This window comes from Tenebrio molitor, chromosome 1 (genome assembly GCF_963966145.1).
Source record: "Tenebrio molitor chromosome 1, icTenMoli1.1, whole genome shotgun sequence".
Classification (NCBI taxonomy): domain Eukaryota; kingdom Metazoa; phylum Arthropoda; class Insecta; order Coleoptera; family Tenebrionidae; genus Tenebrio; species Tenebrio molitor.
Genome location: NC_091046.1, coordinates 14,953,580 through 14,974,561, shown reverse-complemented (window position 1 = coordinate 14,974,561; position 20,982 = coordinate 14,953,580). Strand labels below are relative to the sequence as shown.

At 34.4% G+C, this 20,982-nt stretch overlaps 1 protein-coding gene across 2 annotated transcripts in view; it reads left to right on the top strand.

Moving 5' to 3' along the window:
* The window catches only part of LOC138124421 (discoidin domain-containing receptor 2-like), a 51,880-nt gene that overhangs the window by 18,974 nt on the left and 11,924 nt on the right, over positions 1-20,982 (top strand). For both annotated transcript variants that reach the window (XM_069039463.1, XM_069039467.1), the window contains exons 3-4: positions 18,227-18,360; positions 18,438-18,543. In XM_069039463.1, coding sequence (XP_068895564.1) covers positions 18,285-18,360; positions 18,438-18,543 — 182 coding nt within the window. In that variant the 5' untranslated portion in view covers positions 18,227-18,284. The remainder of the gene's footprint in view (positions 1-18,226; positions 18,361-18,437; positions 18,544-20,982) is intronic.

The following is a 20,982-nucleotide window of genomic DNA, read 5'->3' as shown; positions in this document are numbered from 1 at the left end:
GCTTCTTATAGATTTTAAGGAAACTAACACCACGGTCAATGGCAAATATTATACAGGATTGCTTCATAAATTGCGAGACAACATACCCGAAAACAGACGGAGGAAGCTAACCAGGGGCGCTCGGGTACTGCATTACAATGCACCAGTTCATATTGTCGGTGTCACACAAGTCGCTATCCTAGATTTTGGTTTCCACCAAATCGACCATCCTCCTTATAGCCCAGACATGACCTCTAGCAACTATTATCTATTTGGATATTTAAAAAAAAAACTATGTGGGCGACGTTTTGACAATGATACACTGTTTTGGTTTTCCTCTTTTGTCAATTGTATTTCACTACTTCTCAAAACTATTTCCTATCTCTATTAAATGCCAAAGTGACGTAAATATGAAATAGTTTTGAGAAATAGTGAAATACAATTGACCAAAGAGGAAAACCAAAAGAAAAACACTGTAATGAGCTAAAAGCAGCAGTAGTAGCCCATTTTGCGGATAATCCAAAAAAATATTTTTCAAAAAGGATTGAGTTGTTAATTAAAAGATGTAACAAGGGTATTGAAGTTAAGGAAGATTACATCGAAAGATAATTTAAACAATTTTGCTTTATTTTGCCTCCTTCATGGTCAGACCGGGTAATTCTGGCGCTACCCTCGTATATTCATTACGGATTTGCAGAGCAAAATTTGTCGGTACAATAAAAACAATGAACACTTACTTCTCTTTAAAGTCCTTACTTGAATATGTTAAATAAGAATTAATATATTAAAATCGATGGGCTCCAAATACAAAGTTCCTCTGATACTGACAGCTATAATTCTGTCTAGTAATAAGCCGCATCCTGGCAAAAGTCCTCATGCACCTCCTGCATGTAAAATAAATAGTAAATCTTTTTCCTTGTTTAATTTTGACAGGATTTGTTGATCTGTATCTGGCGTTCATTAATGTCTAGTGCTGACATCTTGAAAGATCACTTTTCAGGATAAATAAAATTAGTATCGTCCATAGAACTTAAGCTTGTTTGACACGATGCTAAATTTTGTAGAAAATTTGTTAGAAAATGAGAGAGACCCTCGATCAGGACCAATGAACGATCAGGATCATAGTTTGTCTTTGTCAGATCCTGATCGTTCATTGGTCCTCTCTCATTTTCTAACAAATTTTCTACAAAATTTAGCATCGTGTCATACAGCCTTTAGACGCTGAAAGAATTTCTTTAATTTTTTTTTTTTATAATAATTCAATTCACGTAAAATGAAGGCTTTCCCGACCGTTGTCCACGAAATTAATGGTTTTCAGATGATGCCGCGGTTGTCGATGTGTAGGTGCTGACGTTTTGGTGGCCAGGCTAAGGGTGTGTACAAATTAGGCGAGCCAAGCCCGTAATGTAACATTTACATAGTTTAATGCTTGCCGAGAAATTGGTGCGACGAACATGCTGCGAGCCTCCGGCGATTCGCTGGCGAACCAAACAAACCACGAATTAAGGATTCTTGGGAAAGATTGTCCTTGTTCGCGAGAGGTTCGTTGATGTGTTTTAAAAGATGTTAACCTAGAACTGCGAGTCCCTTTGTGCTTATGTGACTTATTAAATACCTAACGCAAAAATGAAATCACCACAAAACTGTTGATCAGTTAGCAAAGTAACTAATTTATCGATGAAAATATCTAACATTTTAAGACACAAAAATAGATAATGCTTATCGAGTTGAAGAAAAATTACTTCCGTCATTTGCGGAAATCAAGAAAAATACGAAGCCCTAGCGAGATGAGAAAACGTGGTGCTTAATTTTGAGATAGGTACCTAAACATTTATTATTGTGAGAAACTGGTTTTATCTACAAAATGGTTGTGTGTGAAGGAGAAAAGCCACTGAAAAATGGATGCAATAAATTGAAAACATGGAAGTGGCCATGATGTTTAGGGCCGTCGACCAGCATACGTTGAATGGTCTCTTATCGCTTATGGGGTGCTCAAGTGTTTAGTATGCATAGAGCGTTGTATTACCGACCGACCCGTCCGATCGCAGTGATGGCCACCGGAAGTGTAAACAGAACCCTGCAGCTCTTTCCGGAACTGTTTGCGGAGATAAGCCTGGACTTCGCCTGCCGCAATTTATGATACATATATGGGTTACACATCCTAACCCTGCCCTCGATCTTTATCGAGGACCAGACTCAATCCTTTAACACAGTTGTGATATCGTTATTACTTCTGATATCACAATCTATAGGTCATCTCTACACATATATCAACGAAGATGTTTCTTCGCCTTGGCACTCCAGTCCAATAAACACAATAACAACCCCATGAGATGTGAAAAATGGTTATTTGGAACGTCAATTTTACGTTACATTATAATTAATTATGTTAAGGTATTGAAAATGCCCAAATTAATTTTGCAACGGACTAAATATCTGGTGTGGGCTAATTAAATTCGGTATAACATCATATTTTTTATGTAGAAATACGGAATCATTCGTTCATCAACGTCTGATGTTAATGAAGTAAGCAAATATGGGCTCTCTCTTCATTTTCAAATTTATTTCTCGTTAGGGTAAAATTATAAATTAACGTCTTTAGGCGAAACCAAATCTTCTCGGGTAACATAATAAGGTGAAGGGATTCGCTCAATTAGCACAGCAAGCTGCGTGTCCGACTGCGCGAAAATTACACAGCAAGAGCGGAAGAACCACCAAGAACGCATTTGAGTTGATGCATGATGCTTTATCCCTGCAAAGAACTCTGAAGTAATTGTTTTTATCTTCACTACAATAATTAGGAAGTGCATGTGCTGCTTGTACCTCTTAAATTCCACGGACAAATAACACAAGAGAAACAATGATATGTATTTTTAATAAAATCAGTTACTCTAATACATAAAAGACTTTTTATTTAATTCATTTAATCGCTTAATTACCATCAATTATACGATTTTATTTCAGCAGAAATGAAGTTTATTTTCGATATAACGCAATTGTCAAAACGTATTGTCATTTTCTATCATTTTATTCTAAACTAGCTGACCCGACAGACGTTGTCTTGTCCAAATTTCAATACCTAAATTTGTTTGTGATCGTTTTGTGAATTTGTGAAAAGCTATTGGAAATGTGTAAACAAAGTAAAAATGAGGAATTTTACATGTGAGATGAATTCTATCGGCAGTATTCTACACTGCTGAAATGCTGGAAATGTGTGATGTGCCTGGAATGTGATCGAGTTGGAACCATGAGGTTTTGTTCCAGAATTTAAGTCACAATTTAATTAAGTCAGAATTTCATGTCCAAACTAATTATTTATTTTCTTCCATTAAATTTGAAATCACAATGAATCTCAAGCAGTTTTCTTGGGTGATTCAAAATGATTATGAATAAGTATTGCAACTATGTACGAAAATGTATGTGGCTACTGTGTGAATGGGATAGAGTTTACATTTGTATGAAATTTCATAAACGTGCATTTGATTTTTAAAATTTCATTACACATTGATTTGACAACTTTCAAAATTGCGCGACTATGAACTGTCAAAAAAATGTCAACTCTCTCCCACCCACACAGTTGCCACATACATTTTTGTACATAGTTGCCAGATTTATCCACAATTATTTTGAATCACCCAATATTTACATTTCGATTTCGATTGCAAGATCGATGTTCAAGCAAACAATCCGATTGGTTTGATTCCCAATTTCACAATCAGCTGTCACATGACATTTGTGCATGTAGGCAAATAAATTGTAATAGAAATAAAACAACTACTACATTTGTCGGACAGATCGCGTAACAACACAAAAGTAAAAGCAAATGTAATTTTATTTTAATTTACTAGATTGCGTTTTTCCAGATTTTCCTTCAAATCTTCCAGGTTTTTTTTCAATTGAAAACAAAAAAAAAAAAGCATCAAGCAAATATGTAGCTCCTATTGTCAGTTATGATCGAGAGCGCATACAAAAATTATAATTTTTTAAATTTGTCCGAATTTTCCGACTTTCTTTGTAATTGTCCCGATTTTTTTTTCCGAAAACTTATCCAAAACCCTAACAAACACAACCAAAAAAGAATTACGCATAGCCATCGTTCGAATCCTGAGTTATGGTCTTGAGTTCATACAAAAAAGCACTTTCAGTTTTCCCCGAATTATTTTAATTCAGTTTTTCCAGATTTTTCTCCAAATCTTCCAGATTTTTTTTTTCTATTAAAAACTTTCAATTGAGTTATTTCCATCCCGGGGCATATCGAACAAAAAAAAGAATTAATCAAATATGTCGTTTCTATCGTCAGTTATGATCGAGAATGCATACAAAAATTATAATTTTTGTAGTTTGCCCGAATTTTTCGACTTTCCTTTGTAATTTTTTTTTCCTGAAAACTTTTTCACGACTATAACGAACAAAACAAAAAAAAATAATAATGCATATCCATCACAAAAAAGCACTTTCAGTTTTCCCGAATTTTCAAATTTTCCGGGCAACTTTTCCAGTTTTTCTTTACATAAAAACCTCATACGGATTATTACGAACATTAAAAAAAAAATTGCCAAATCGTTCCAGCCGTTCCCACAGAAAAAAGCACTTTCAGTTTTTCCCGAATTTTCCCATTTTCCGGGCAACTTTTCCGATTTTTTTTTCTTTTTAACCCACCCCTGAAGTAAAGCGAACAAAATAAAAAAATAATTATTCAAATCGATCGAGCCGTTTTTGAGTTTTAGCGAGACTAACGAACGGCGATTCATTTTTATATACAGTGCATTTTTTTTAACTGTTGCCATAGGGAATTGCATGGTAAAACTTATACCCGCTGTTAACTTTTGTTCTGATGAAAATATTCAAACCATTTTTGGAACAAAGTTGAAAGATTTTTTAAACTATCGGATAGATTACAATTCAATTTCCTAAACTGTCGAAAAAGTTGTGAAAAAAATATTTGTACCACGCCGGAATAATAGTCCGTCGAGCGGCCGCCAGAATAGCGTCCTTGTCGGCTCAACCAGCAACTGCCTATCCCCACTTTTGATTTTTGTCAGTTTCATTTAAAAAATAAATAGCGAGATATTCTGGTGGCTATGATTAAATTTCTTTATAAAAAAAACAAAACGTAAAAACGTTAACTCACAAATAATTCAACACATTAACAGAAATTATCAAAGGAATTGTTCGAAATGTTTTTCTTCGACTATTTTGTAAATGTCGCACTGGAATGGAATTTGGTCAGGTTGAGCCGATAGGGACGCTATTCTGGCGGCCGCTCGACGTACTATTATTCCGGCGCGCTTTAAAATATTTTTTCACAACTTTTTCGACAGTTTAGGATATTGAATTGTAAACTATCCGGTAGTTTAAAAAATCTTCCAACTTTGTTCCGAAAATGGTTTGAATATTTTCATCAGAACAAAAGTTAACAGGGGGTATAAGTTTTACCATGCAATTCCCTATGGCAACAGTTAAAAAAAATGCACTGTATATAGATACGAGTATTAAGCTATGACATTTGATAGATGACAACTGACCAGCAAAGGAAAGAAAACTAATACGAAGCACACATTTAATGGTGGTAATCATGGTATCACAGCAGTGACATTAAATAATGAAAACCCACAGATATTCCAAATTGCTTCCAGCGACCATATTTACTCACGTTTACAGTAACATATTTACTATTTTATTGAATAAAAACTTGGACCACTTGATGGTTAATACCGCGCGATTAACAATTACTTAGATAAGGGGCGGCTATGACTCTGACAGTGTCAGATTTTTCGTATTTTTGCTCACTCAGGTAATAAACGTCAAACAACTGTCACTATGAATCAAATTTTAACTCAAAAATAGTTTTTACTTCAGAACATAAAAGATTCATTATCATTGAATCGTAATGGTGTTTTCAATAACGGAGAATGGACATACGGTGCTGTTGCCTGTTTGGTCGAGTTTCAGTGAAAATTTCCAAACTTAGTACCTACCTACTGTCGCGAGCAAATAAAAACTGGTCGTCAAAATCATACTTTGACGCAATGGAAAATGCTCCACTGTAAAACGGTCGTAAATATCATAACCTATCATCATGTTGTATGACACTAATAATTTTTGTGTGCAACCGTACGCGAAATGAGCACTTCGCGTGCCTAGAGCAGGCCGCGAAATTGAATTTTGCAGCCGTTGCCTTGACGACGGCCGTAAAAGTAAAAGTCATTTCAATATTTATTTATTATCACAATTACAACTTATCTACTTCTATATTTGCGCTGTGATCTTACAAAATCTGGATTGGGTACAGTTAAAGTTTGATTTATGCCAGTTTTTGTGTCAGGAACGGCCGCTATTAGTAAGTACAGAATTTTCATCTGGTTTGAAGTTCCCGCCAATTTCAAATGGAGTGGTCGCCTCATGAATGACGAGTCGGTAAAAAAGATCCCCATTATCGATCTAGAACAGACACGTGTGAACTAGGTTAATTTTTCACCGGTCAAAAAGGGAAATATCTAGTAACTAGTAACATATCCTGAATCCTGAATGGCATCAACAGAAATTTTGGTTTATTTGTCTCTTCGCACGGCATCTGATATTTCCACGATTAAAATAACCTAAAAGGGAGCAGATGATACAACTTATCATAACAGAACTTAACATTTACCTGCCACAATAAATAAATTCCAGTAAATAGGTAAGCCATTATCAGACACGGTTTTCACATTCTTCTTGTTACATCAGTCTCAAAGTCACTGTAACATTTTTTATATTGCTGTTTCGGTTTTTCAGGTTTCAAATGCGACACTGCACAATTTATAATATTTTTTTAACTCTGGATGAGTACACAGAACAAGAGCTGCATATTTGCGATATAATCTTACAAATTCTGGATTGGTGACAGTAAAAGTTCGTTTTATGCCAGTTTTTGTGTCAGGAACGGCCACTATTAATAGAGAATGTTCATCCTTGATGTTATCGATAGACATTTTGGTTAGTTCGTCTCTTCGCATGGCTCCTGATGTTCCCATGATTAACATGACCTAAAAAAGGGCAGATTATACAGCTTATCATAACAGAACTTAATATTTACCTTCCACAATAAATAATTTTCATCACTAGCTTTTTCTAAAAATAAATTGATCTGGTCTCGTGTCAATACCTTAGACTTTTTCACCTGATAACCAACTGACTTTTTTTTCAAAAAAGGTACCAATTTCAGAAACTTCGTAACATCATAAATGAAGGTTTGAAGAAAAAATAGTATGTATATGTTATTCGGAGCAAAAATGGTTTTATGTGCTTTGGCTGGTTAGTCTGCCTCACTGCGTTCGGCAGCCAATCTACCAGCCGCAGCACATAAATCTTCATTTTTGCTCCTCATAACATAATATACTATTCTCTGCTGAGGAGCGTCCGTGAAGTTATTATCTCCGCTGAGGGCGTCCGTGAAATTATTATCTCCGCTGATGAGGGGCTGTAAAGTAAACTAGCTAAATCATTTGAAATTCCTACCTGGTTTCTTAACATGTCTTAAATAATTTGTTATGAAGGTTTGAAGAAAAAATAGTACGGTGTGATCAAGAATGACTGAATCTGTTGGTAATAATGAAATTTGGCAAATTTGAAATTTACCATGAACGATTCATTTTTGTAATAACATAAATATAACTGACAACCAAAAGTGTGTTTCAATGTCATCTCAAGTTAAAAACTCCCGTCAGTGCCAATTACGAGACAAAAAACACCAGTACTTTCAATTGTTTCATTGCCAACAGACTCAGTCATTCTTGATCACGGTGTATATGTTATTCGGAGCAAAAATGGTTTTATGTGCTTTGGCTGGTTTGTCTGCCTTACTGCGTTCGGCAGGGATTTATTTTTAATTTGTGACAATTTAACCAAATTTTGAAGTGACATTGACGACCAGAATGTTTTGCTCGCGACAGTACATATATGCAAACCAAAATACTTCCGTGCATCCAGAGCATCCGAAGGTCTAGATTTGGAAATACGTTCGTTTCAAAATCCAAAGCCTTCTTTGATCTAAATAATTTTTGATCGCACGGTACAATAATACTTTGTTATTACCCTTACGCCAAATACACATATTTTTGAACTGAAGCTGACGCGCGTTTCGACAGCAAAACAATTGCTTTCCTGTCGAAAAGCGGGTCCGTTTTATTTTTAGAAAATGTGTGTATGATGTAAGGGTAACAATAAAGTATTAACAATTTAATTCAAGTTTGTACCTGTTCAGGGGACTAACTAGTTAACACTGCCTTTCGTCTTACAAACATTTATTCAAAGTTATTACCGTATCTCAGATTTTTCTTACTGCTTCTTCCACTTACATTAATTACGAAAGCACGAATTTAAGTAACTAAGTTCAGAAATTTGACAAATAAATTACAGTGAAACGATGGTTTTTGTAATCCCTCTTGGCAAATATTAATCAAACAGCAAGCTTCCGTTCCATGTATAAGAATTACCCTCTAGTTTTTGTCCTGAGTCCAAAATTAAATTTACTTAATTCAAGCACAATCAACAGTGTAAGTGGTCTGATCCATTAAGTAATTTCAATAAAACATTTTCCAAGTTAAGTGCTCGATCGAGTTTGCCAGATTCAAACGACAAAGTTCTTCAAAGGGTTCGTGTTTATACCGTAAAGAAATTACTTAAATATTAACACCAAGTATTAAAACTCTGTTACCCTGGGGAGGAATGGAAATTTGCAATTTAAAACCTCCGACAAAGAGTTCACTAGATTACAGGCCTCTCTTTCTCTTTCTTTCAGAACTGATTTCGTTTATATTAAGTAGATAACAATTTGAAATGACATAATTGCTTCACTATCCTCATTATCTACTAACAACTGTTGGACAAATCCATTAAAGATGCCTTTCACGAAGATCTACCAATCTATGCGTCGGGATTCAGTTAGACCTCGAACTTTCTTTCTTGCGTTAATTTTCGTGTCGTCAACAATTTGTGCGTGGAATGCAAGTTATTCCGTGGATAATTATTACAGGAAGAAGACCTTCGTTCCCTGCATTTCAAGGATGCAGTCAACCAATTTTCACTGCTGATTGTCTTTACTACATTCTTGTTCTCTCTAGCGTTGTATCGCTTTTCAAATAATGAAAATCTTTCCCCTCTTACCAAACGATTCTCGTAATGTACTCTCACCCTTTGGTCTATTTTGATTTGAGATGCATCTTCACCCTTTTGTTTCTTCGCATCAGTGACAAATTTAAATGCCATGATAAGGGAAAAGCATGAAACAGCATAAATGACCAGATGCATTATTTATCATTTAATTAACATTTTTTAAGGTTCGTGGAGTACTTTTCGAAAACGAGATAGGCTCATTACCTAAAACAATAAGTCAGAACGACACTCTAGCATTCGCGTCCGAACAAACAAACGATAACGTAAATCAAAAGAATTGCCGGCGTTCACGGTAAAGTGAATACCTCCTTGGCCTCTTCCAAGCAGACAATATATTTCATATCAGATATCGCATGTTGGAAAGAATCACTGAGTTGTTTTTGTGACGTGTAACGACCATTCCTGTTGGCATCGCTTGGTACGGTCGAAAAAATACCGAAATGAATCAATTTTGTTTGTGTAGGCACTTGTGTTATCAAACTGGGACATGCAAAAGCACCGGCACGACTTACACAATATTAAAATTCAGATATTTTCGTGAACCCACGATAAATCTTGATAATAAAATTACTTTTCCCCAGAAGGTTTTTCCGTTTCGTTAGTTAAAGTCGATGTTCGAGTTTTCCAGCCTGACCCTTGCCATCCAACGATCGATACTATTCATTACTTCTTTGGACTCTAGTGGGTCCTTATATTGAGACGTGTAAACTGACCGTTATTGACTCTTGGCTGAAATTGACTTTTATATCTGCGTTTTCTTCTATTTATTTCTACATCGAATGAATTAGGGCCAATACATCAGAGCGACAAAAAGTTCAACAATTTGTAATTTGAACGGTCGTAAACGTTCCACATTATAAAAACTTGTCGAGAACAGAGAGGTCTAATGTTAATGTAAACACTGTCAACCTAAATAAGTGAAGGCGGCTATTACGTTTAATTAACCACATTTTCGGATCGACTAACTGAATTAGAACAATCAAACATTTATCGTCCACAAGAACTCTTTGTTTTTATACTCCACTCTTTAAGCACTGCTTTGAGAAGAAACCAACCGCTACAGCGGCTCTTGTTAGAATAGTTGTGTGAATTCAATTAGCTTTGAGACACAATAATTATTCCTACAAAAAGTTAATTGTTGCTACTCATTTTTGCAAAGTGGTCGGTTTTAATCGCCACAACCGGTTAGCTCGCTCCCTTGTTATGGTTATGATATTTTTAACAAGCCCGCCTTTCAAATAGATCTGATTAGTTTATTACTCACAATCAGTATTTCAGTCCGCCTTCATAAGGTTTTGTCAAACTTCACGAGCATTGGGTGCGCCGTGACTCTCTAACTGGAAAAAATCCATAAAAAATTTTTTAAATAAGAAAATTGCTTGTCTTGATACTATCACGAAAGTTAATTTAGATTGGGGTGACGGGTGACGTTTGCATGTGAACTACGCTCTCAAGGTTACTATTAAGGTAGATATGTTTGTATTAACTTGTGGACAAATAAATTAACTAAACCATTGCACCAGATATATCTGGTGTTTTTTTAAATTTCACCTCATAGTAGGCGTTGAAGAGTCGATTGTGAACGCACTATGTATACAGGTTACGGATCACGGATCAGCTTTTTTAAATCTTACGTTTTACACGAGTGGTGCGTTCACAATCGATTACTACGAGGTGAAATTTAAAAAAACACCCGATACAAAGTGTCTATAAAAGAACGTACAGTCGATGGACAAATAAAACTGGGACAAAAATGACAATCACATAAGTCAAAATTTACAAATTTGCATCGTTTAATTACGGCTTTATCACAAATAGGTTAACTTTGGTATGACATATTATATAGGCACTGACAAATGTATTGACAATTCAATGGTCTGATTTACATAGATTAAATTTTAAGTGTCCCAGTTTTATTTGTCCACCGACCGTACATCAAGAGCGCTGTGGAATTGTAAGGCTCTATAAATTTATTGTGTTGAAGCCATTGAAGCCGTCAAATCAGATGTCAACAGTCAAATGTGAAATTGTTAAATCTTAGCGTCAGTTGTGAGTTCGACGTCTTAGTTGTTCTGCTTGTGATTTTCTTCAGTTTTTTTAAATATTTTAATTACTTTTCATCTTACAACAGTCTTTACTAAAAACCTGTCATTAATGGACATACATAACCTCTGTTTTTCTATTTGGTACCACAGTATGCTACAGAGCGGCAAAAATCAAATACATACATATAAGGGGTGTTTTTTTAAATTTGGCGTCGAAGTAGGCGTTGGAGAGTCGATTGAGATCGCACCACTCGTGTAAAAGCGTAAGATTGAAACAGCTGATCCGTGATCCGTAACCTGTATAGTGCGTTCACAATCGACACTTCAACGCCTACTTCGACGCCAAATTTAAAAAAACACCCGTTACAGTCGGAACGTTATGGATGTGGATTGGGGACTTGTCGTTAAGTTGGCACTACCAGCAAAAGTAACTAGGCGCGCCAATAAGGTCATTGGAATTTATGACAGATCTCACTAATGTACAGTTCAATCATAAGTTTTAAGCGACCTTGAGTTTGACAATCCATATCCAAAACATTTCGAGTATATTCGTATGTATTCGAGTTCCACAGGACTCTTGATATACGTTCTTTTATTGTTTGTTAACACACATTTTAATTGTCAGCCAAACAGAATAAATATTTATCAGATATGCTTTTAGATATTTTTGTTGGTATCTAAGTAGAAAGCTGTTTTTTGCGAGGATTCGTAAAAGAGAGTCTAAATTCGAGTCAAAATTTATTCTTGTTTCTCACAAAATCGAACGATTGTATAGTGCAATGTTAAAAAGTTAAGTGGCAAAGGAAAAACGAAGCCAAATTCGTCTGTATTCGGAAATGTTTATAAATCTAGTCTCACTGTCAACAGGAGTTTTTTTCTCCTACTGTTAACTCACTGAAGTGGAAAAGAAATACCTCAAAAGCTCCCGAATCCCATGCCGCCATTTCACACAACAGGCTATCAATTTTCACCATTTCCTTATCATTAAATTTCGTACTTAAAAAGAAATAACCAAGTGGGGGATAAAAAAGGACGTAGTTATTATTAGCTTGCCAAACAACTTGACTGCGTGTGGCACCATCTGAATATTTTGCAAGAACACCAACCCTTATATGCTAATGTACGTTATCTAGAAACTAAAATCGATGAACTACAGAAACCATAAATTCAAATGTAGTCTCATTGAATGCGAAATCCGACTCGTATACATTTCAAGGATCGATTGTCTGCAATATGTACGTCTGTTACAATTATGCCATTGTGCAAATGCAATAGTAAAGTGTTATTAATGTGTCACTAACACAAAGCTCACCGCAATATTTCAGGCAATCGCTGGAAAAAATCTTCTAGGTAAATGCGTTCACAAATTACCTGTTTAAATGAAACGCATTGTCCTTTGGATCGCTGTTGAAACTTCCATTCTCTGCAGTGCTGTGTCTAATTGTCTAACAAGCTGTTCAAACTAACATCAGCGAGCACCTCTTAAATAATAATAGGTTATTAATTAATTACTTAGTGCCGTCGACGTATAATTTTGTAGTTCCCACACACTCAACGTGATCAGTAGGTGGTCCTGTTTTAATAAAAAACCAACCACTTGACACTGATATTATCAAATGTTAACTGTGAATTTATTAGAATTATGAAAAGTAAATTAGGTAAATCTTACGGTGGTTTTTAGATAAATAAAAACGAACTCCGATGAATTTATTACTCGTGTCGTGTGCTAAGGTGATAACAAAAATAACTGGTTATACAATTTCTGGAATATTAATGTTACATTTTTTCAAATAAATTGTGCCTTATTGGTTCATTTATTATCATATCTTTTAACAATCGGGACATGTCAAGGTCTTTACAGACACACACACACCTCATTAAAACTAACAAGGAAACCGTCTTTTTATCTTTTTGCCTTTGATTATTTTGCAAAAGGGCAGGTTCAAAAAAATTCTTAATCATGGGATATGTCTTATAATATGACAACTCGAGTCTGACTAAATTAAATTTTTGACTCGCATTACAAAGTCTTCTCGTCTCTTGTTTATCAGTCTTTTTAGACTTCGAAGAATTTTTCATTGCTATTCGATGAATTATTTGCGATGTTCCGGTCACGTGGTATGCGGTTGAATCTTTGTTAGTCACAAAGAAGCCGCCTTTGTAGTTTTTGTTGTCTGGTAATCGACATGTTTATTAGGATTAAAATGTTGAGACAAAGCATGAACGTGTTATTGAATATTCAGTAGCGTCGACAAGCAACATCGTAATCCACTATGGGACCTGTCATTTGTGCATCAGATCCATCAATTATCAATACATATGATCTAGATTATACCAATTAGTACAAATTTAAAACTTGTCCATGATCATTTGATACTCTCGTGCTGGAGATGTAGAAACCAGTTACTTTATACAGCGCCTCAACGATACGATCTGTTTTTGGTTATGTAAGATGGATAACTGAATGATCATTAACATCACATGATTGTGGCTAATTATCCACGGAAAATAAGATCGGGAATCACTACAAAATGTTTAGGGTAATCTTTGTTACAGCTTTTTATTCAGTATGTTCTTTTTCTACCCTATCTGAGTTGAATACTTTACAATAAGTAATTTTAGTGTATTTACATAATCGTTGATGTATCACAGTCACGACGACACATATTTCTGCAGAACATTGTATTCACCCTTCAAGAAAATTTGAAGACCATTTTAAAAACAGTTAAATTAGATTCTACTTTGATTTCTGTTTTTTAATAACCACTTCTTAACATTTATCTAGCTAAGTAAATCTGCATGATGTAGTTAACGAAATTCATAAATATCTACAGGTATTTCACGAGTGATAATGAGCCCGACGGAATTGAAAATGCAGCCCACAATACATTTGCATTTGCAAAGCAAACCTGGATATTTTCCCCGTTTATATCAGGGTTTGCTTTGCTTTTTTATTTTTATAATAGCTGTTTTTCTAATATGTAAACATTTTTGGTATTTATTTCTAACGGAAAATGTTTCTGTATAATTCTCATGACAACGTAAATACTTCAATAATGCTACAATGACAAACAATATTGATAATAAATAAAACTGACGTGGTTATATTTAATAAACATTGAAATAAGAACTCTCAGCAAATATTGATTTTATGATCCACAACATTATTTCACATAAAACAAAAAGCTCCAACACTTGACATTTGCTTCATGAACTTGTTTGCAGTTTCACACATCACTTCTCTACCCTTTTAAAAAGGTTTTTTTTTTAATAGGGTATTGATATGGTGGACGCTGTCGGCTCGTGAAATTTATATAGGTATACGGCGTCTACAACATTTTCACATTTTTATTTGATCGAACTTATTCGATTATTACCGACTCAATTTTAAAACCTGCTTCTTGGATATCGATTATCTTTGTTGTAAATCTGCTCGTGCTTATATTACATGTTATAATAGGTTAGTTAAGCGTGCAGTCAATAAAGACTTTTTATTAAGGAATAAATTTAAATTCTATTCGGTTTAACGAGACGCACCTTCCAACAATATCGATTGGACAGATCAGTGAGTTCGTTCTAAATCGTAAAATAATAAGTTAACTGTTAAATTATTGTATCCAAAAGCATTTTGTTAATCTACAAACAATTCCGTAATTACATATTACCAAAACAGATAATACAATTTTCATCAATTGGTTGCGGTATCATAGTAAAAAATTATCTACTGTATTACCGGCGCTGCCATATTTGGAAGTGTAAATAATTTAAAATATAAAGGGTCCATGGGAGAATTGTTACAGTGATAGCGAAACAGCCGTAGGTATCGGATGGACAGAGATAAAGGTTGTTTAAGTTGTTTTTTTTTTCTAAAGAAGTGCCTTTACGTTGTGTCTTTGTTCCATTCTTTACGACTCATTGAAAGGTATGTTTTTATGATTTATAACTTAAAAAAATTACCAGGGGGTTTACGTTACGCAACTGAAATGTATTGTACAGGTCACTTGTCAAGGTAAACAGTTGCCTAGAGGGCAGTCGTGTTCTGAAATAAAAATTATAATTAGATATACATACATTCAGTATTTTTAATCACAAGATTTATTGATAGTTCCGAGTTGTCGATATATTTTCGTAATAATTACATGGTTTGTGAATATCGTAGCCTGTGATTCACGTAGCCTGTTCGTTAGAGACTTTCTGATTGCCCAAAATCACATTAATATGAAAATTGGCAGCCGAATATAATCGATTGCTCCAAGTTCAAAGAAAAAGGCCACATTTTATTTCAAATTTGGATTCATATTTTGAATTTAGAACGTTCTTTGTCAACACTTATCTGTCATCCATTGAACCATTGGAAATAAATAATTGATTTTTTAAAATTGAATTCCTAAAGGCTTGTTCGATCTTTTGCGCCATTAATGACATTTTTTTATGTTTCATACGCTTACTGCAAGTTTTCAAAGTTGATAATCAAAAAACTTCATTTTTTTAAATGACAACTACCAATTCGGATACTCGATATAAATGTAAAATTTAATTTTAAGGCCACTTTAATTAACATTGTGTATGCCTATTTCCAGCCGTTTTGGCGTAATACATATCTATTTTTTGAATAAAATATTCTTTTTTTATTGTTTTATGTATTTGAATTTTTATTCAAAAATCGCATTGCAATAAATAGTATGTAGATGACAACAACAGCAGCAACAATATATTTTAGTATTTAAGTATTTTACACTTCGCCCAAGAAAAGCGGCGGAGACGAGTTCCTCCCGGTACCCAAAATATCCTAATCTTGGATGCAGGTAGCGAAGGGTTAGGGATTAAACTGCATTGCAGAGGTGGTAATTATTATTTGTACATTTAAAAAATAATTTTTATTCTAGTCATCTTTCCATTTTTGCTTATTTAGATGTAGTTATTTGTTTTCAAACATATGCGTTTGGCAAAATTCAATTTGCAAACAGAGGAATGAAAAAGTTGAGAAACGAGGTAAGAAACAAAAAGGAGACATTACAAAAATTAATAGAAAATTATGAAAATGGAATACTCCCTAGAATAAATTTTGTACAAATAATTTCTTATCATAATAAACCTATGTTGTAATAATATTACGAGCGTTTTAAAGGCCCACGAGCGCGAAAAAAGGCCCAATTTACACACGAACGAGTTGAATATAACGTTTTTTTGTTCGACGAGCCCCTTAAAGGCTCCAAATCGCTTAAAATCTTTAAAATTAGCTTGACGTTTCGTTTTGACAAGTTGTGACATTTATCAAAATCTGTTCACACAGGAGAAAATTTTCAAATTCTGACAGTGTCCAACAAAAAACATTTTATTATAATATTTAGTAAATATTCGTTGATCTTGCACTCAAAAATGTAAAAATATACCTGCCGCCTTCCTTAATCCTTCGACAATAAGCGGGAGCAACTCGTCTACAGATAGCAGCTAAGTACCGACCACCTGTGGTGTAAACTGACCGCTGGGAGGAACTCGTCTACGTCCAAGAAAAGAACAACACAGTCCTTAAAATCTGCCCAGAATATTTTTACCAGTGATGGTGCAGAAACATAGCCATGGGGGTGAATTTAAAAAATAGGTATTGGTAAAGGTGATGTTTAATTTATTTTTACCTTTAATTCTCTCCTGCGTCATGTACCGGTACCAGTATCGCCACCGGCCACGGCCAAAGTAGCGCCATCATCGTACATATACTATAACAAAAATGTTCGACAAATACTGAGCGATCGAGTTACATCCATGAATCCGAAATCGTATGTCGTTTCTTGAACAAAAAACACAGGTTAGATCTGAGCATATCAATCGAAAAGACATACGGATTCAAATCCATGGATGACTCGATTACAAATTAATTTGATCGCTCTTTAGTTTTGAAAAGAACTGTTTTCTTAACACATTGTCAATACACAGTGAAAGATACCCCTCTGTCGTGATTCACGGACACCAAACCAACCAGTAATAGGCTGCATTTAAATTTCGGTAGGGTCGGAAAGTTATGTGAATCAGTCTGTATAAACTGTCGTTCCTTATTTATTAGAAATTTGTTTTTTTTTTATATAAGAGCATTAATACTGTTTATGTATTTCATATGTATTGATCTTTTCTTGTTTTTTATTAAAGAGAACCAGAGTTTTGTAAATGCAACTTCCATGATCTAGCATTCTAGCATAACCCTGGTAATTAAAAACTGAGTGAAGTAGAAAAAATGCCCACTCGAAACTCACAATATTGATTAAAAAACAACTTTTTTAATGGTAAAGCAAAAAATATTTTGTTTCAAAAAATGGGCGAAATATAAGCTTAAAACTGATCATTTTTACACAGTTAATAAAGTTTTATTGTATTGAAATTTTATAATTTTAATTTGCCATGTACAGATATTGTATGTATTAACAAAACACAGGATCCTAACTCATATTCTCGTCTCGTGTTTTTTAAAAATCATTTTTCTAAATGAAATTGGTTCATTTTTATTACTTTTGTAGAAACAATACTGACGTTACCTTAATTTAATTCATCTTTTATTATTTGGCAAAACTAAATTACAATTGCTACAAATGTGAAAATAAAAATTAAGCGTCATAATTTGAATTCACTTTGTTCGTAGGCAAATAGAAAAGGCTTTGTTAAACGAAGCGGCTTTGTGGAACAATTGACTTAACCACGAGAAATGTTATTTCGTATTTCCCTAATCCTATTGAAGGTATTGCCTTACACTATTGACATGTTCCCTCCGTTCTCTGAGGTACTGGTTAATATTAATGAGGCGGGAGAAGCCGTATTAAGTCTCTAAGAATAAGATGGGAGATTATTGGTGATTAGCGGCAGACATCTGAACCTCAAACCGTAACATTATACCACCAGAGAGAATAAAATAGGATATTTTCGAAAAGAAAAGGTGAAATCGGCGGAAATTTTTTTACATCTCATTGATTTTATTTTAGTGGCTCATCTCCCCGTCGCTTCGGTACCACCGATATCCTTTCTTTAATTATACGACTCATAATGTTTTCATTTTATTCCAGGTAAGATGCCTTGAGGAACGTTTTACTTACGAGGGTCGTCCTCGTCAAGTGGACAAGTATGAAGAGACTCCATAAGCTGCGCTTAACAATCCTGCTCCTACTCCACGCTAGTCTTAACGAGGCAGTTGATCCATGTAGGTACCCGATACTGCTTCTCAAGACTTTTCTTGTGTACACATATTTCTCATGATTATGCATTTTTTTATTGTAGCACAATGCATTGCCCCTCTGGGAATGGAAAATGGGGCAATCAAAGACGGCGACATAACCGCAAGTTCCTCATTCGATAGCGGTAATGTGGGTCCTCATCACGGCCGGTGAGTGGATATTTATGCTAATCGAATAAGCTAACCGTGAATGCGCGCTCGCAATCCTTCATGTTTCTAAATTGAATGGTCCCGAAAGAAATTCATAGAATTGGCCAACCGACCTAAAGAGCACGCTCCGTTTCTGACATTGACAGATGGCGGAAGGCGTTAGACGCAAACAGACGGAATATGAAAATTTGAAAGCACCCTCCAGGTCTGTTGCTCCACTCAATCTTCTCCTCGGCGAATTCTGTCAGGTTTATGAGAATTTAAAACCCTTGCCGTGCGTCCCGGATCAATAACTATACTGGCCTAGGTGTTCTGCCTAGTTTGTCGACTTCTGCCATTCCTCCTGATTAATAATAATAAGCTCGACTGTAAAGGTCCAGTACCTACAATCTGACGCTTACAGTAACTACATATATTACTTTATCCAACACCTACTCATAATAATAATAATAATAAAGATTCTTTGTAATTTGTAATTTCTAAAATAGGATATCACATGAATTCTCATTCTCAGTATCAAAAAATTCACAAAAATATGAAAATGATTTAAATAGACTGAAGAGAGGTGTTGTTGGATATTTGTCAATTGATTCATGAATGACGAATGTAATAAGAATATTTTTAACACACAAACTAAAGATTTTTAAAAAGGAAAATACGAATACCATGTTTTAAACCAAGAATACGTTAAAAAAGAAAATCACAACCTTTCAGCTGTGAATTGGAATGTCTGAGAATGGAAAAATGCACCGTCTTGACTCTTGAATATAACATTCCTGAACAAATAATCCAAGTCCAGTATTTACAATCTGAAGCTTGAACAGATAAATTTTCAATTTGAAGTTATGAAATTGTCAAGGTGTTACAGCTACAAAGAAGATGTTCTAGTAAGGTATAGCTCGTAATGAAATTCCTTCAACACTCAATTCAAATGCTCTCTTGTAAAATGTTTACAGTTGTATGATTCAGGTTTAAAATCATAAAAAAGTACAAAAATCTTGTCTTAATTGTTGGCTAAACTTTGATAGTAACATTTACTTGGACTCAGGTGTTTTGAAACTGCAGCACTTTAATAACAATATAGAGAGAACACTCCTTTGTAAACCACATTCTAAAGCATAATTTATGTGGATTCGCTGCCAACTTTAATAAAGCAATGTAGTTATTACCTTAATTGTTCACCAATTCTGAATATTCCAAGAATTTCAATATCCATTAATGTTATAATCAATCATTATACCTTTGCCCTAAGAAGAGAATAGTTTCAAACGTTCACTTTGGTAACTTTCAGCAACTATCACTAATTCAATCTAATAAATTTTACGAAAATTTCAAATAATCGATCTGTTCGAGGAAACGCTCTCAACTAAAAAATCAATCAAGATGCAAAGTACTAGGAACTGGGTTTTATTAAAACTGAATCTATAAAATCCAACCATTACATAGGTCAATCACGGTGATTGATTATTTTCGCAGTTCTATTTAGGCTATTTATTCTTTAGCAGGTAAAGACGGTGAAGAAATCAGGCGATATGATGGCTAACGAGTGACTGTTGAATATCTCAATCAATGAGATTATTATTCTGTAAAAGGTAATTGATGTTTTCCTTTTATGGACATATGGTATCCTTTAGTTGTAAATCATATTATGCCAATTTGTGAAATGGCGTCCTGAATAAGTTTCTGTGGTTTCTCGGCATCATTTAGAGAGTTATTTTCAAATCATAGTTTATTCGAAAGTCGATTTCGGCATATAAATAGTCCGCTTGTTCTTGCATTTGTAGTACATATACTTACCATATTCGGACATAAAGCTAGTATTGAATAACAACCCGAACAATGAATCGTATATTGAATAGAGTGGGTCTTCAATACTACCTATCAACTCCAAATTACATACAATAAGATCCAGGAAATTGAAGAATGGTGAAAAAGTTTTTTCACTGTGGATTCAATCGTTCTTAATTAAATCGTTACCGTGTAGGAGTTGCTTAATCATATAATTCAATCTAAGATTTTATAAATGATAATATAGAGGCACTCTCACGGAGATATTTTATATTCGGTCGGGTGTCGTTAAACAAAGTTAAACTTCCAAGTAGTTTTATTCGATAAGTGAAAAAGTTTCCAGGGTAACCTACTTGAAAGCTTGCGAGCTGATACTTTAAAAAATGAAATTAAAAAGCTCCTCCAACATAATCAATACGGTACGATGTGGTGGTGGATCAGAATACCGAACAGAAAAATATACCACTGGATTCCGCCCGGTATTTGTTGTAAAAGTTTTTCAGTAAAGCCTTATCATTTTTAACATGATACGAGTATAGTCTCGTTTACAAATTCTTAATTGGTTTTTTAGACCTTTCCTTTACATAATTAAAAGTGGTTTTTGTTAAAATCCCAAGTTTAGGAAAAAGTAAGTACGTAGATTTTTCAAGT